At 40.4% G+C, this 18,012-nt stretch overlaps 1 protein-coding gene across 3 annotated transcripts in view; it reads right to left on the minus strand.

Moving 5' to 3' along the window:
• Positions 1-18,012, minus strand: part of pacsin1a (protein kinase C and casein kinase substrate in neurons 1a) — a 36,749-nt gene that overhangs the window by 9,584 nt on the left and 9,153 nt on the right. For 2 of the 3 annotated variants that reach the window (XM_020610625.1, XM_020610624.1), the window contains exons 2-5: positions 12,655-12,725; positions 3,240-3,366; positions 281-437; positions 1-99 (exon numbers count right to left, since the gene is read on the minus strand). The exon at positions 1-99 is cut by the window's left edge and continues 125 nt beyond it. In XM_020610625.1, coding sequence (XP_020466281.1) covers positions 1-99; positions 281-437; positions 3,240-3,299 — 316 coding nt within the window. In that variant the 5' untranslated portion in view covers positions 3,300-3,366; positions 12,655-12,725. Of the gene's footprint in view, positions 100-280; positions 438-3,239; positions 3,367-5,933; positions 6,154-12,654; positions 12,726-18,012 lie in introns of those variants that run through there. The other variant, XM_020610626.1, reaches the window with a different exon arrangement.

The raw sequence follows: 18,012 nt of genomic DNA on the forward strand, positions 1-18,012 counted from the left end.
TCAGCAGGTTGTTCTTCACGTCTTGGTGCAGCTCACTCACCTTTTCTGCCTCTGTCATCACAGCCAACCAGGCTCTCTCCACGGAGCCATACTGTGGGCCTGCAAGTGGGGAAAAGCCATTCATTCCAAATAAAACATTTTGTGCAATTTTGCTGAGTCGAATATTGCCAGAAAGCAAAACATTAAGATGTGTATACTGAGCTCTGGCAAACTGACAGACAGCGTAAAGTGGACTCATTTTTAAGCTGTTTACTGTTTTGACCCTCTTCCAAAAGCAGACCTTTTTCAATGAGCTGTCTCCATCTCTTGGACCATCCAGTTAGCTGATCACCGTAAGCTTTTTCTATCTTGGCACGCTCCTGCAGGCAGCTCATTAGGTCATTGCAGAGCCGATGGCCGTCGTCAAATCTCTTGACAGCACGTTTGTAGTTCCCCACCTTAGAACAGTGAGAAAGCAGCTGGTTACAGGGAGGGACTCCTAACAGATTTCTATATATGATGGTATATCACAGAGGAAAACAAATACAAAACGCACATGTTTATGAAAATATGTTAAAAAAAAGTAGAACAATGTATTTTAATTAAGGTGAGACTTAAACCATATCATGAGAGACTGTAAGCTTCAACTTATCCTGTATAAGCTAAAATGGAAGAACACTGGTCTTAGACTTTAATAAAAGAATGAATGTGATTTCAGTATGTACACTATAATGAACTAATTTAAATATTAAGCTTTAATGTGGTTTAGTTTTGGAGGAATTAGGTCACAATGAAACTAATACACAAACAATACAGCAATTTTGTCATCATTTCTATATTTTAACAGGGTCTAGAACTACAATATAGTTTAAGTTTACTCTGCACTATTCACTGTTATACTATTTTATTTGATCAGAATGCTGTTGTATAAATACAGTTAGCACCTAGGTCTTACTCTGATACTGAAATATATCTTTAAATACATCTTGAAGTATTTATTTAGTAGGCACACCAAGCTAAAACTAAGTCAGTCTAATAAACAGTCTTGCAATAAATCCTCTGCATGAACAGGGTAGGTGCTGATTCAGCTGTCTGATCGTTGTGGAGTCTGTAGCTTGTGCTGCTGTTGAACTGTGTTGCATTATACAAAGAGATGCTGATGTTATTTAGCCCAACCTCATTCATATAAATGGGGTGGACAAATTATTAGAAACACCTGTCATTATAAAGCAATAGTTAACAAAACTGAACATTATCACATTCTTAAAGGGAGGATGTATTAGTTTTTGCTGTGTACTAAATAAATCTGACATGCTACATCTATCCCTGCACGTTTTAAACACAAGCAGGAAACAGCCTCAGCCACCTTCATTTTTTATATCAGACTTTTATTTTAGAGCTTACGACCTTAAGCAAGACTACCTAAAAAAAACACAAACAGTGCCAGGCTGTGTGGCTCTGCCTCTCTGTTACCTGCAGGGGGCGTGAGCTCATGGTGCATGATGAAGGGAGGGTAATGGGGGTTGGGGGTTGCTCGTGCCTGAGCATGTGTAGTTATGCAATAACATGGGCTCGTGTTTGTGTGTGAGCCCGAACTGTGACTGCTTTAATCTTCTGGAGTGATGGATTTTCAGGGACAGACGATGAGGTAGAGACAGAAATACCTAAAACCACAGACTGTGTGTGTTTGCATGTGTGTATATGCTGTTAATACATGCAGTACTATACACCATACACACACAGACCATGGTGAGCACGTCAGAAGTGCTCGCTGGCTGCAGAGCTGCACTGTGACTGGCCCCAACATGAGCGTACAGTACGTGCGGTTACTGTTAGAGACCAGAGAGCTGCAGGTAGCAGTGGGACAGGTGTGTGGCACTATGTGTTTTGGCCTCTGGGACAGACTGCCAAGTCACACCAACAACAACACAGGTGGACTGCTTCTGCATATGAAAACACACCTGAGCTCTTGCATTTGCAGCATGTTTCACCAGAGTGGTGATTCTTTCAGTAATTGTGTGCGTCACGGTTTCTGTATCAAACACTGATGTTTCTGAGGACAAATCGTGAGAATAAAGCATTTTTCTGGCATTTACAAACCAGGAGCTGATTCTAGCTGTATTGCAAGTATAGCTACAGCCAGGTGCATGTGATGAAAGGGCACCTCAGAGCAGCTGATGACTGAAGCCCTTTGACTGTCTCTGCGGCTAAGAGCCATGATACAAAGAACATTCTGTACTGAGGGAATTCATTAACACTGTTTTGGTGGTTCAGAGTGCACGCACACACACACACACACACACACACACACAGTACCACAAGAGAATACTGACAGAACTGATCTGGTATTTGTTGTAATGTGGTTCCTTAACAACACAATCTACAACATGATTTAAAATTCAGAGAAGAAAGCAAACATTCTCTCTGAAAAACCTAAGACCGGCCATGAAACTTGTTTAATTTCTTTAAAAAGTACATGTTCACAAAAGATGAAAAAATGAAAATAAAGAAAGAATAATGCATAAAAATACGTTAGACAGTGTCATTACTCCGCTTTACAGACATTAGGATACTAAGTCTGATAGTTTAGATAGAACCAAACAAGAAACTGAACATTTTGTAAATTTCACTGTATTTGACCAAAGATACAAACCCTGCAACTTTCCATTCATGTGTAATGCAGTGGAGCAATTTCTAATTAAGTAACCTTTAAAAAGCTCCTAATTTAAAGCAATAGGTCGACACTGTTGGAAATACTTTTATTCGCTTTCTCATCGTGTCCAGTAAATATGAAGCTACAGCCAGCACACTGTTAGTACAGGCTAGCACGAAGACTGCAAAAAGGGAAAAACAGCTGGTTTCACTCTGGCTAAAGGTAAGAAAGCCACCTATGAAGCCATGTCCTTTGTTAAATCTGAACAAAACCAAAGTACAAAAACAGGGCAGATGTTATTTAACAGGCAGATATTAGAATGATATCCATCTTGTTATCCATCTCTTGGCAAAACAACTGTAATGCTTTAAATGTGGATACCACCATCAGGAGAAGTGACCATCTGCCTTGAGAATTCATGGGCATCAAACCAGCATCACTACAAATTATAAGACAAAATTCCCTCTGACACCTCAGCAGCAGTGATCTCATTTTTATGGTAGTGGCTGTGCTTTCAGTGGCCAAATCAATACAAGACAAGGGGAGGGCGAGGGGTTGTGTTGTAGGTTAAAAATCCACCTGATAAGATGTGATAGCGTGCCTTTACCTCCCAGAAGCTGTCCATGGTGTCGTCAGCACCTGAGCTTTCATCGTAGGAGCCAGACATTTTCCTGGATGTGGCAAAGCACTCTGACTAAACCTGTCCTCTGCAGCAGAGCTGGGATCCTCATGCACTGAAAGAAACAACAACAATGGCAATATGAGACAATGACATTACACAAAAACAAACCAATGGGAAAACATGACCAAGCTAGCATCTGTGTAACAGTGACAATCAGGAATGTGGCAGTGTAGTCAAGTAACTAAAGAACATCTGTCAGTGTGAGGGTTTCTATTTGACACATTTTTGCTAATGAGATAAAAATAGTTTCCTCCACCAGGCACACAGCATCATGACCCCAGAGGAATGAAAAGAGGCGTCTTCTATTGGCATGTCCCAGAAAAGACACTGGAGAGAGTGGAGCTTCACACAGGTCCAGCCCTGAATCAGGCAAAACCCTCATTCTTTTGACATGTTACATCTAAGAACTAGCTGAGCAACACACAGTAAACATGTAGCATCACAAAGTATAACAGCCCACAAATACACCTTGAATGTAGACACAATGCCATGCAATCACAACACTAAAACAGAATAGAAACACAAGCACCTGCTGCTGCTGACATTCCTCTGGGTTTTAAGGTGATGAATGTCTCTTTGTTTGACGTTTGGTCGATATCTGACCACCGAGGTTAAAACAGAAGAGACTGCTAGATGTTATATACAGTAGGTATTGAACTCTATTTGAAGCCTAATCCATTTTGCTGGAACCTCCTCCACTTGACAGATCTCTTTTTCCTTAACAGAGGGCACTTCACTGTACTGCAACAACCATGTCAATGCAACATGCTGAACGTGCCCAATACTGATGAGGCTTTGTTGATAATGTTACTTCATGACATGGTTTCTTGGTCTTTATAACACAGTTCATTGTGGTCCTTATCTAATTCCACACATGGTCCAACAATGCAAAATGCAACTTTATTATATCTTTGAATTTAAATGATAGGTTTGCTGTTACAAACAGCACAGTGCAATTGATAAAAAAAAAAAAGTCCAAATTAAGTGTAAGTGAAGGTCAGTGCAGATAAAAAATGACTTGTGGCCATTTCAGATTATAAGATGAGTTGGCACTTGACAGGACTTTTTTGCTCAAATATCACCAGTATCCTCCAGGTATCATCAATCAACCTCCTTATGCAGTCAAGTGCAACTTCCTTCATCCCTGGAATGAATCATGAACAGTGACTTTCTGCATTAGGCTCAGTTTGAACTGGCATGACCTCACTTTCCTTATACATAACGCAGCAACATACAGTAATTGTCCTTGTTAGAAAAATAAGAGTCCTGAAACCACAAGGTCAGCTTATGAAGGGGAAGTATTTTTAGTAGCAGCTCCTGCAACATGCTCTGTGTTTATTAAAGTGTTATCCGGTGTATATTTCAACCCAGTGTGACTGATTCTGGTTTTAGCTGCAGAACAGGCAATCTACAGCTCAGTCAGAGTTTCTACAGAGTACTGTTTAGCCAAGCTGGTTAGTGTCACCAGCTGTTACACCAGTCATGGCATTCAGACAGTATCTATTTCAAGACTACAATCTGTGCTCGTAATACCAAAGAACTATTTCATTTAGCAGTATTGACATTTATGGCCGAATCACGGACAACTCCAGATTCCAGGTGAGTCATTATAAGTTGCACTGGGATCAGTACACAATACATTACTATGTATGTTTATACAATGTTCTGCATACTGTTTCCATACAACAAACACTGGTCTAGCTACCGATCCATCAGCTGAGCCATCCCATAAGCTTCTGCATTCATGTCAGCAACACCTTGTGACGTCAAAGCCAGTTAAGCGCCAGTATAATGTCAGAATCCCACCACATAACAAAACCAGTGTCCACCGGCAACTCACACAGTTAAACCAACATAATGCTCGTGTCTAAAAAGCATTTAGAGTAACCAAATAAATCCCAGACAGCAGTCCGGACACTTCCATCTTAAAGCAATGATGTCGTTAAATAACTGTGTAGCATGGATTATTGCAGGTGAATGTTCATGCAGGTGAAAATGTAGTAGCTGAAAAAAAAAAAACCCTTCAAATTTTAAAACTGCAAAAATTATGTATTTAAAAATAAAATTAAAAAAGAACCAGACTTGTTTGTCATTTCTAAAGACAGTGTGGACATAACTGTCATCAGCCTTGGCTGCTCACCACACAGCAGAAAGAGAAGACATCACAGCAAAGTCACAGCTTGGGTCCACTGTGGATGGGTGGGAAACATGGGACCATACCGCAGGTATCGAGGTCAATCCACCTCTAAGACTGAACACACCTGACATTCCCCAGTGCACTGGCTGTTGAGGCAGTCACAGTGAAGACACTACTCTTTCTAACAAAAGCCAGTGTTATATATATATATAAGACACAATAATGAAACTTGCCTTATATTGTACATATGAGTATATTAAAAAAAAAAAACAACCATCTATAAAGAAAATATCGATGCGGTTGTTTCAACAGCCCAGTCACTGGCCAACAACTTGCTGCTGTTAAATCACTTTCTTTTGTAATTTAAAGTCTGTCAGGAGTCTGTTGGGACTCCAGAGGAGGTGCTGCTGTATAAAACTGATACAATACTACAGTTCAAACTTATGGCACATAACTAAACATTCTTCAGCACATTCACTTACCATGGATGTCTCCATCACAGCAAAACAACGAAAGAAAAAGTATCTCAAAATTTGAAATCAAACACAACTCTTTTAAATTCCTTCAAGTATGATTTCGTAGTCCAAATACGCCCTTTAATGCTGCTATTCTAAATGATAAAGGGCGTGCTGTAAATTTTATTTGAGCAGCCTTGGCCTCAGTGGCCAAAGTGAACCCAGAGAGGACGATAAATCTGACCACACCAGAATATCTCAGAGGCTGAGGGATAATCCCGCAGTGTGCCACTTAAATAGCTTTAGAAGGGGTGGGTGCTATAGCTAGAAAGAAGAGCAAAGAAGCAAATAGGACGAGTGAGAGGCAAAAAGCAGGAAGAGGATTGGGATGTTGACATGAAACTAAGCACGACATCATGTACTGACAGGACAACATTGTTGTGAAACACAGGTGCCTTAGTTTGCTGTAAACATCACAGATGCCCCAGTGGCTCATACAGCGCCGCACTCCTGTGATCAAGCTGACAGCAATATGATGCAACACTGCAGGAACCTAACGAACATGAGAACTTTAAAAAGCGCCAACACTTGATTCAGGTGAGACAAGTGTTTACCTTGAACGGGAGCCAGATGTAAGCTTTTTACAGTAAGAAGATTTCAGAGAGATTAACGTTACCTCAGCACATTACCAAGATCACCGTCTCCTTAAACAGTTAGACAATTTAAAGACAAAGCTGCTGAGCAAAACCAAATTGATTTAGATTTTTTTCCCCCCTCTAGCATTGTGTGGTAATAAACAGTTATGGATGTATTTGCATTAAATAATTTGTCAAACATTATGAAAAGAAACTCTACTAAAGGCCCTGTGCTAATAGTGTAACAAAGCTAGTTCTTGTGGATTCTGTCTTATAAGCACAGCCTGCCCCCTTCTTCTGCTGTTTGAGTAAAGGAAGGCACAGAAGGAGAGTGGCAGAGGGAGGTCTTTCATTGAGTCACAGCGAGGAGAGAGTGACAGAAAAAAAAACCGAGTGTGACAACAGCAGCTGGGAGGAGAAGAGGAAGTGAAGCAAGGTGAAGATTGGGATGTAGGCAGGGACAGTCATGGCAGGATGGAGGGGAAGAAGAAGATACAGTAAGCTAAGGATGTAGCATGGGGCTGGTCAGACAGCCAGAGTGCTCCTGAGTGGAATAAAGACACAGAAGACCAGAAGGGCAGCTGAAAACATCAGGACAGAGACTTGATTCATCACATGGCGTGGCACGGAGTAAGGTTGGCTGGTTGGATGTTGCCAGGAGACAGAGCTGCCTTGTGCCGACTTCACACACGATGTAAAAGCCGAGGCCGCCATTAAAATGGCCATGTGACAGACGCTTCAGACAAAAGCACTAAGGCCGGTTTTGTGTTTCAGTGTCAGCTGTCCATCCCACAGTTTACTTGTGGGACTTCCTCATATGCTCATGCACCAACACAACTGATGGAGTGGAAATCCATACCGAACCAAAAGCCAGAGGGAAGCCAAGCAGAAGAGAAGACAAAAAAAAAAAAAATTATAATCACAGCAACAGACTGTCTCCCACAGTCAAACTCAGACATTCTACAAGGTTTTCATAGAATCAGAACAGCTACTGCTCAAACACAGTTTTCATTGTATGTATCCGTTTCTTTAACAGATATAATGTGGTAACCCAGCCGACAAAGGCGTGTGCCTGTGTAGGTCATGAGTGTGAGCAGACGAGCGCAGGATGACTCAGCTGTGTGATTATAAATGTCTCCAGGTGCTCTGAGTTGATAAACAAGAATCAGGTTTGTGGATCATTGTTTGTTCCTCTTTGGTCCTTAACTATTGCCCTGTTTTTAGTCAATATCTATTTTGTGTAACTGTGAGTCAATCGGCTACGTTTCTGCTCAACAACAGATGATGCAATTCATTGGCACCCTGATGTAAATAACAAAAACGACGCTGGTATCATTAATATTTCTTTGACACAGGGAGGTCAGAGGTCATGGGCAGAGAGAGAAACTTAGTGAATTAATGCACAAGAAGAGACGGGTTTGGGGAAAGCTCATTCAGCTTGTCGCTGTAGTATCCATGATTTCATCCATTTAGTGCGGTTTCTTCTTCCACAACCAAAAGAGTGAGGGCAGAGAACATCAGTGCCATTTGTAACTTCTTATCAGACATATTGTTGATTAGACTAAAGGTATAAACAGTAGCGGTCCTGAATGACAGCTGCTTTGTTTACAGATTATATTTCCACAGTGTAGCTCTTCTTCTGTTCCTTTCTGAATGATGAGCACAGATACTGCCAACTGCTGGTAGGGGGAGTTATTTCTGTCATGCAGACACAGAGCGTTTGTGCTAGTTGGCCGTTGGCTGTAGTTTGTGTGGCATATTCAAGTGCCACTTTTTCACGCCGACTGTCCCAGACAAAGACAACGTGAGGCGACGCAGCAGACGGCCTACATCACTGCTAGTTCTTTCATGTCAGCTTGATGTTGATGTATCTCTGCTCCAATACCATCATCTGGTCAAAAATAACTTGCCCAGTACTTAGGTTTATAACCAAAATGCTGCAGAGCTAACATTTGTCAAATAAAAAACTCTTTCCAGTTCAATATATCTTCTTTGAACATAGCATTAAAATGGGGGCCACTGTGGTTCAGTGGGTAGAGCGGACATCTCCCAACTGGAGGGTTGGATGTTTGAATCACGGTGCCTCCAGTCCACATGTCGACGTGCCAATGGCGCCGCAGATGGCTGTCTCGGTTCTGTACCGGAAACAAATTCCTTGTGTGTAACCTACTTGGCCAAATGGAGTGATTATCCTTATAAAATATCATCTTCTCATGATCATCACAACGCTGATATTAGCATTTAGGTCATAGCACTACTCAGGACTGTCTTCTTTAGATCCATTCAACACAAACAAACATAAAAACATAGGAATTTTCAAAAACCAAACTGAAATAAGACAACTTTAAAATGATATAGGATATTGCTGTTTCTTGGAGTAATGTGACTTTACAGTGGGAAAGCTAGTATTACTTCATCCACTTATATACATGTACTGTAGCTATCCTATTGAACCAGCCATGCCAGTACATCTTGACAAAGTGCCTTCTCCATTGTAAAAGTACATCTTTGTTCTTTAGGAGCAGATAAACAATGAGAGCTTGTGGATAGCTGGAAACAAACAGAGAGACAAAGAGATGGAGAGAGAGAGAGAGAGACAGGGGAAAAGACTATTGAATGGAGCCCTCCTACATTCATCCAAAGCTTGGCTGTTAAATGGAAACATAAATTTCACAATAGGCAGGATCTGCACACACACACGCGCGCGCGCGCGACTGAGACGTGATTTAACACAGTGTCCCAAGCATTGCTGCAGTGGTTATGTAACTATCAAGCATCTTGCCACAAGCCTCCTGGTGACAGTGTGGTGAAGACAGGGGGAAAAAGCAGTAAGGGAGGGCAGGGACAGAGGAAAGAGACAGAGTAGAGTGTGTGTGTGTGGGGGGGGCATATTGTGATGTGTCGTGATGAAGGAATGAACTGCAGGGGTTAGTGGCTGTGAGAGGATGGAGGCTCTGGTTCCAGTCCACCTTTTCCTGATGTCCAGGCAGAGGAAAGGAAGGAGACAACAGTCAGTCTGGGAATGCTGCTCTTCAAACACACCAGCTTTCTGCCATATTACTGTTAAGCTGTCTGATGCTGCACTGAATACTGATGGGCTTCAAATGCATCGCCTGTGTGTATGTGAATGTTCGAGAAGTGAAGGGAGTGGGAGGTGGTGTTACGGAGCGTGCAGCTGATTATTTAAACTAAAAAGGGACATACAATGAATACTTCAAAAGATATATTATGATACTGATACTTTGGTACTTTTACTTAAGTAGTGTTTTTAATGCTTGTGTAGCAGAGTATTTCTCCACTGTGGTGTTGCTTCTTGTACTTAAGCAAAGAATCGGAATACTTCTTCCTCCACTCATTTTGGTGTGTTAACATACTAACATTTGTTAATCCACACAGTGGATGGTGATGGCACTGTGTAGCTGTGGAGTTATTTGGTCATATTATGAACTGGCCATATTGATATTATGATCCAATGAATGCACAAAAGAAAAAAAAAATCAGAGGACCACCAAAGTTATTACAGTTAATTCTGAGGGGCACATGAATATTTGTACTATTTGTACTAAATTTCTTGGCAACCACATGAATAGTTTATTAAAATTATCAATGTCAACCTCGTGGTGATGCCGGTGGGAAAGCCACAAGACCAACAAGGTCAGCATCAGACAGCCTGAGGACCACAGACCAAGTTTCTGAATGGTCAGCTGGCACTGTCATCTACAGAGCAACAACACTAACATGGCTATAAATGTTTGTATCTCCTCCAAATGCAGCTAGCAAGCTAATCTTAAAAAAAAAAAAGTCCAGTTTGCCCAGTGATATGTCAAGTGAATGTCCAGACTATAACCCCCTTACATCCCTATTTATTCCCACCTTTAATACCTAGAGTCAGAGTAACTGACTGAATCCACTATGTGCCCAGTGATGGAGCAGTATCTCACCTGAAAAGCAAAAATTACTCTGACTTGCAGCTGGACCAGGACTTATTGATGGAGTCAACCTAGAGCAAACAAGTACTTAGAGCTCCTGAATATATACGTACCTCAGCACTTGTAGGCAAAATCTCAAGACTGGAAACAAAACCACTGGTCACATTTGACCCAGTGAAATTGTATACTATACATATTTCTATATTTCTAAGTATTTAATTTTTATTATTTTCCTAATGCACATTTTCTTTCTTTGTTCTTCCAGCCTTATCTGGTCTACTCACTGCTTTACAGAAGAACATTGTACATGCACAGTGAGATCCATTGTACCACAGTTAAATTCCTCGTCACCTGGTCAGTAAAGCGGATTCTGATTTGGATAATCAGAGTGACATTTATTTGTATCCATATCATACTTTGAACTGGAACATAGACCTTAAGTATCTAATTGAGGCAGTCTTGATAACAGACATTGCCAGTTTGGTTTGTCAAGTGTGGGATGGATCATCGTGAGCCAAACTAGTACTGATAGTTGTTAAATACAGAAGGAAGAAAATAAATATGTCTGGTGCAAAATGTATTTATGTACAGCTGAGCACTGGCTAAACAGCCTGAAGGCATAAATGAGCAACCGAGCTTAGATGACCTCCAGAGCTGGTACCAGGAGGAAGCAGTGATAAACTCAGAAATTAGAATATCACTATCCTACTTTCCACATTTTTATAGGTCATACAGCCGAGTGTGGCTGAGTTCAGATAGAAAATGAACATAATAAAATGAGTATTGCAGAAATAACTAAAAGGAGAAATCCTAATTTTGCACATTTTTAGTAATGTTTTGCTGCAGCAACAACTTGTTCTAACACAGTCTCCCTCCTTGCAATCAGTAAACATTTATATAATTTTGCAAATACTGCAAATTAATACAGAACCTTTTCGCTCAAACAGTGCACAGAGTAACTGTGCATCATGATGGTAAATGAATAGGGATCCTTTTCGCTCAAACAGTGCATCATGATGGTAAATGAATAGGGACCTTCAAATGAAACTTGACTTTGATTTGCTCTAAAACATCGAAGACAGCTGTGTCCAGAGTGTTACGAGTTGTAGGTCACTCAGAAAAACGGAAGTGATGTTTTTTAAATTATGAATTAATATCATATTGGCAACATGATGACAATGTGAAAATGAATGAGTACATTTTGTATCCCAGTTAAATAAACCCAAATTACTCTGACTTGATGATCCATGTTCGTATCTGGTGGTTATGTAAAGAACAAAATGAAGATGCAACATGATTATTTGTTGAAAAAGGTGATGTGGTTTAGAAGCCAGAGAGCAGAGCACAAAAGATATTCTACCTACTAATAGTGACCTTTTCTTTGTGGGGTCTTAAATTCCTGCTAAACTTCTGAGTACACTGTCCACCAACAAAAAGACCACAGTCTTGTGACCTTGTTTTCTCTGCTTGACCAAACTGCCAGGATCCCTGGAGAAGCCTTACTGCGCAGGATCATCATGTCCTGATAGGCCTTCTTGACTATACAAACACCAGTCTGTGCCCATTAAACAGCTGCTTGACGCCTGTGCTGCTGCCAGATTCTGTCGTAGTGCGCACAGAACAAAGAGATCAAACAAGGAAATCAATAATACCCCTGACTGCATCATTCTTCCCTCTGAGACGGTGAGAGCTACTCTTAGCGAGATAATAGAAGCAGTTTGAGATCTCCTCTAAAATAAAAAGCCTGACAATTTGAACACTTTCACCACCTGGGAGACCACAGATCTGTGGCTATGATCAGCTGGAGAAGTTAAAAAGCAGAAATGCAACCTTATAGTAGCACTGTAATCCTATATGTAATGTTAATCATGCAGTACACGCTCATGCACAAAGTAGACCACATAAAAACAATCCAATACAAAGGTCCCAAATAAGCAACAAGCTTGACCCCTCCTCCAGTCAGCCCATTGACAGACTGGGACACCCTCATAAGATATTTAAAGCACTGACAAAGAGCTATTAATTCCCTGGAGTGGTGTGTTTAGCATTATACAGGCATTAAAAAGCATGTAGGTGTGTTAAAATCTTGTCTTGTCCTTCTGCAATACCTGTGCAACTTCAGACTAAATGAAGAAAAAAGAAAGACTTTTGGGAGGACAAACAGCACCAACAGGGACAACTCACCTTCTCCACCAATGGGAGGTCAGGTTTCCATAAACCTTTGAGAGCACTACCGGTCCCCTGCAGGAGATCACCTGTGGAAAGAAAAACACCTGTTATGAGTCAGTGCTGCATCAGCTCAGCACAGTTGAAGCAATGTGCCAAAACACCGATTATCTTTCCAAAGGCAAGGATGTTAAGAAATGAGGCACATTTCATTTTAAACTATTAGTTAGAGATGAGTTAACTTTGATGCCGTGAGAAGTGGAATATTTAAAAGATTCTTTATAATTACATCCAGTAACACACTAAGGCGCCATCTGTCGTGCAAAATTAATGACCAGAATGAATTATAAACCAGTCAGTGTGAAAATAAACAAGGACCAAACTATGAACTTGATTACATGTGTTGTTGAAATACAGCCTGATCTAAATGGATTTTTGGTGCAAATTCTCCAGTAATCAGGGGATTGCTAAGCAATATGCTGTAGCAGAACACATATCAGAAGAATAGAAGACGAGCAGCAGGACAGCGATTATGCACACAAATTTTAAAAAGTGCAACCATTTTTCCATCACTAACACGTACCATGTTTTAACGGTCCACAGCCCACACAGAGCACAAATTCAAAACATGCTGAACGCCCACACTACAAAACTAAACTTCTAAAAGCAACAGAGCCAATATTAGTAAAGGGGAGGTATGTTAGAGAATAAATACTACAGTGCAACAGCATCACAACCATTAAACTAACAACTCTGTTTCCATTTCATCAAAATGACCCATAATAAGCCTCAGAATGGTAGCAGCCCATTTGTTGTATTATTTTGTCCAAGACAAAAAACATGACCAAATTTTACTGTTTGTGATCATAGACATTTATTTATTTTGTGAATCTTCAGATGAGTTTAACATTCTGCTGAAAATTGGTCTGAGAAAACAATTCCATCATTAAACTTTTGTTTTAAGTATATGCACAAGTTAAAACACCATATAATTTAGGCTTACTGGATTTAAATCCACTGAGAAATCTCCTGATATACGATTGTTTCAGACACGCTTACTAGTACATTCACCTGGGGTCATAGTGCTCTTTTTCTGGATAAATAATTCCATTGCTGCTTGGTGGTTTTAAATGTTAAATTAAACATAAAGAAAACCTTGAAATACATGAACTGTAACTTCATCTTCTGCAAAAACAGATAAACCTTTTGGACACTATCATTTTATCAGTAAAATGTGACATTTGTCTGCTTTTCTCTGCTTTCTATCCTTGTAAAAGGAATATCTTTGGGCTTTAGATTGTAATAAATAACGAGCAGTTTGAAGGTGTCGCATCAAGATGCTCATATCATCATACGGCCATCTTGTCTCATCTTTAATACTTTAGACTGAGTGCTGAAGGTTGACAAGTCTGTATGAGTTCAGTTCAGCTTAATCTGTCCTCAAAAGTGTCTTTTTAGTCATTTACATAGTGTGACTGAATCCTTTTTCCTGTGAGCCCCTTGTCTCATCCAGGGCGTGTGCTAGGATGGCACCTTAGGCACAGAATAAGCAGCTGATATAATGGATGGATGGGCTGAATTTCATGCAGAATCATGATGAGGCAGCCCACCCATCAAACGAGGAAAGCTGAGATGTGGGCACAGTCTGACGACAGCCACATCCAACTGAGTCTGGCACAAATTCACGTTAAAATGCTGAATCATGGTCATTTTATGCCACTGTCACTTTTCATCTATGATGGTTCATATTTCTAAAGAAGTCTCAGTGCAGTTTCTAATATGAAGATGAAAACTGATTAGCTGTTTTAATAAACAATGTTAATATTTCTCAAAATTACTTCTCAAATGTGAATATTTACATATTTTAGTAGTTTAGTATAGTAAATATATATACAGTATATTTTTTACTTTTAGACAAAACACCACATCATTTCACTCTGGTATCTGTAAAACTGAGAGGAATGATTTTCTGACAAAAAGACCAAGCAATTAAATAATAATTTACAGTTTAACATTAATAAAAATAGTGGTTAGCTGCAGCCCAACTAAAACACACATACACATTTCATAATTCATGCACTGCTTTACTACAGACATGCCATTCAATTATTGTAAGCAGTCAGTAAAATACCAGTAGGTTTCTCTCCCTCTGTCTGAATATGTCCATGAGAAACACACCCTCTAGTGTTCAAGGCAATGGCCTGAAACTGCTGCAGTCACAGGTAAATTCAGCTGTCCCTAAAGAATGCAAAACCAAAACCCATCGATGTTGATGTTTAGCCATTCACACCAGTACTGATCCAAGTGCATGATGCATACCCTTGGCTGGCACACTGGGACTCCATTTGAATCACCCCAAAGACCATGACACAGCGTGACTCAGTGCTGGGCCTCAGGCTGAACCCTACACGGTGGTGACTCAGAGTAGGCAAACACTGACATGTTGTGGTGACACTCCATGAAAGGCACCAGGTAACAACCTCAGTCATGCATTTCCACAAAGAGAAACTAATGAGAAACATGTATGTTGGTATATGAGAAGGAAACTGCAGAACTGCCCCTAAAAAGATGTTTCTTATCACATCTAGTCAACGATATACTTATTCCATAAGTATATCAAAAGCTAAACTGCATCTTTGTTTATCTCTCTGGCTTTTAGCTTAAAATTGTCATGGAACCAGATACAACAGAAAAACAAAATGAGATGTTTGTGGTTTGAAAGACGCTGTGGATGTTTTTGATCAACCAATGTCACAAATCTTACACCGAGGATAGTCTTCTCCACACGAGTGTACGTCTCCTCTGCATTGAGAGAAATGAGACACTCCGGTTGCCGTTCAGACCTTTCACGCCTTGTCTGACACCACTATGTCTTCTTTTAAGGGATGAACAACAGCCTTTAACCCTTTCATTGGCTGACGCATTAAAGAAGGTTTCAAAAAAACAGCTCGACAATTTCACACATTGTCATCTCTCCCTCACACATGGTGACTCGGGACCATCCACAGACACCAAAAACTAACAGCAACACACAGGTCACCAACATGAGCAAACACCCTATGTTCCTCCTTGTGACACGTATTGATAAAGATGTGACAGAACCAGATCTAAACACCACCAGTATTCCACATCTGTTTTTCTATGATTCCTAAATTTGTCTTGGTGTTGATCTTATTTGTGCATGTGTCTTTGATTTATTGTAATGTGCAGCACTTTGGTCCACCTTGGTTGTTTTAGTGCTTTATAAATAAAGTTGGTATGGTATGGTCTTTATTTACTGCGAATGGATAAAAAATTATTTTAGGTTTCTCACGTTAAATAAAAAAAGAACAGCCAAATCACAATAGCTTGAACTGCAGTGCTTCCCACAGATCCCACAAATTTCACTTCCTGGGTTAAGCTTGCCACACGCCATCACTGCAGCCCCTAAATAAAGACAGACGAGTGCAAATCATGATTAAAATCTAGCAAATACCCTCCCAAGGAGGAAGATGTCACCTCACCACAGTCAACAACAAAACAAGTCAAGCATGACAACTCAAAATGAATGGTGCCACAACAAGTCAGAGAGGACATACTTTAGAAATTAAACACCCAGCCTCAAAGGGGAAAGGGAAAATTGTTGGCGACTTAATTAATAGCTCACTGCCTCTCAGGGACTCAGATGAGCACACACTAATACTCAGGCATATACAGATTCACATACAGGTCTATAATCAGAAATATACAGTGATGCCTCTTGTTTAAAGAGAATCAGCTTTGTGACAGGTCCTGCCAGGCCTACCCACTGAAAGATACTGATACCAGTGACAGTACAACTGATAGCAGAAGGACACATTTCAATACCTAACTTTGAGCACTATAGACATATCTTTTACAAACATCTTGTACAAAGTTTTTAATAGAAGAAGCCAAACAAACAATGTAATCACCGAGTAAATGTTCAAAAGTGCAGATTCCAAACTTTCTTTGCTGGCTTCCGGTACAGCCCCGAGTTTTTGATATTTGGCGTTACTGACACATGACCAGCTAGACAGCACTCAGAGACCAAACTTCCACCGAGGCAGCTCAGTAATGATCTGGATCACCATCAAAATGTAATGGATGTTCTGTAGGCCAAACTGTATTCTACCTCTCTCTAAACTTTGTGTAGTGTTGTGAATGTGTTTACCTCTTCATGTCTTGTCCACAATAAGGCCATAACCTGCCAGGAAGCGTCACAGCTACATAACCACACATTTTCTGGAGTCACAAGCCAAAACGTTAGAAACCACTGCTTGCTAAGTAGCTAGATATGTGTAGTAAAAATATTCTGCCTTTGATAAAATATCTCCTTGGTTAACTTGGCTCCAAGATGTGGAGCTCTTTTTAACTCTTTTGCGCAACAGAATTAGATTAGCCTCCCCCTGACAGCATCATCATCTCTCCTCTGCAGCCCCGTGTCAGGCTGTCCTGGGGCACCTCGGCTGCTGACAGACGCGCACTCCAACTGACAGCGACTTCAGCACCTCGGACAGCTCCAAAACGAGCCGAGGCGGACACGAGCGACCTGTCCGTCACCTGCCACGTCACTGCCGGAAAACAGAGTTTACGGTGGCCGAAACGGTCACAACACATGCAAAAGACACAAACGCGGTATTGAACAAAACACATGCAAATGGAAAATGCTGCATTAACCAAAAAAAAAAAAAAAAAAAAAAAAACATCTCTTACGGTACTATAAAAGAGCAACAAATGTACCTAGCTAAGGATAGTGTGCCACAGACTGTGTTTAACTCTTATTAGCTCACGTTAAACCTAGTAACTCGGGATAATAGCGTTAGCTAACTAGTGTTTCTGTATGGTAAGCAGCGTAGATAAAATGGATAAAAAGGTGCAGTGAAATAACTTTTATTGTCAATATATATAAAGTATATAACAGATTTTGTGCAAATCAGGTGTGCAATTTCAACGTTAACTTTAGTTTTCTCTCATATACTGTACAATCTCCTTATATTGGACCTTTCCAATTTTAGTAACTCTCCTCTTCTTCCCCACCACCACAGATGTATTGTCCATTCTGCGGATCTGCACTGATAGCGTCTCCTGCATTTTGTTGTCTGTGTGGCAGAAACATCAGTTTTTTAAATGATCTGCCAAACAAAGTCCCTCCTGATGTCCCTCCCATTGCACCTCCTGATCCACAGCCTAGCACTAGTACAGGTGAACAGAAAGTTGTATTCATGACATCTCGGCAAATCTGTTCTAAAATATCAGGCAGAAAAGACTAATCATTATAATAATAGTGAGCTTTAATAAAAGTAATGTCTAATTCCCATATTTTAACTTTATTTTCATCAGGTTCATCATTACATGTACTATATATATCTATATATA

This window comes from Monopterus albus, unplaced genomic scaffold (genome assembly GCF_001952655.1).
Source record: "Monopterus albus unplaced genomic scaffold, M_albus_1.0 scaffold106.1, whole genome shotgun sequence".
Taxonomy (NCBI): Eukaryota; Metazoa; Chordata; class Actinopteri; order Synbranchiformes; family Synbranchidae; genus Monopterus; species Monopterus albus.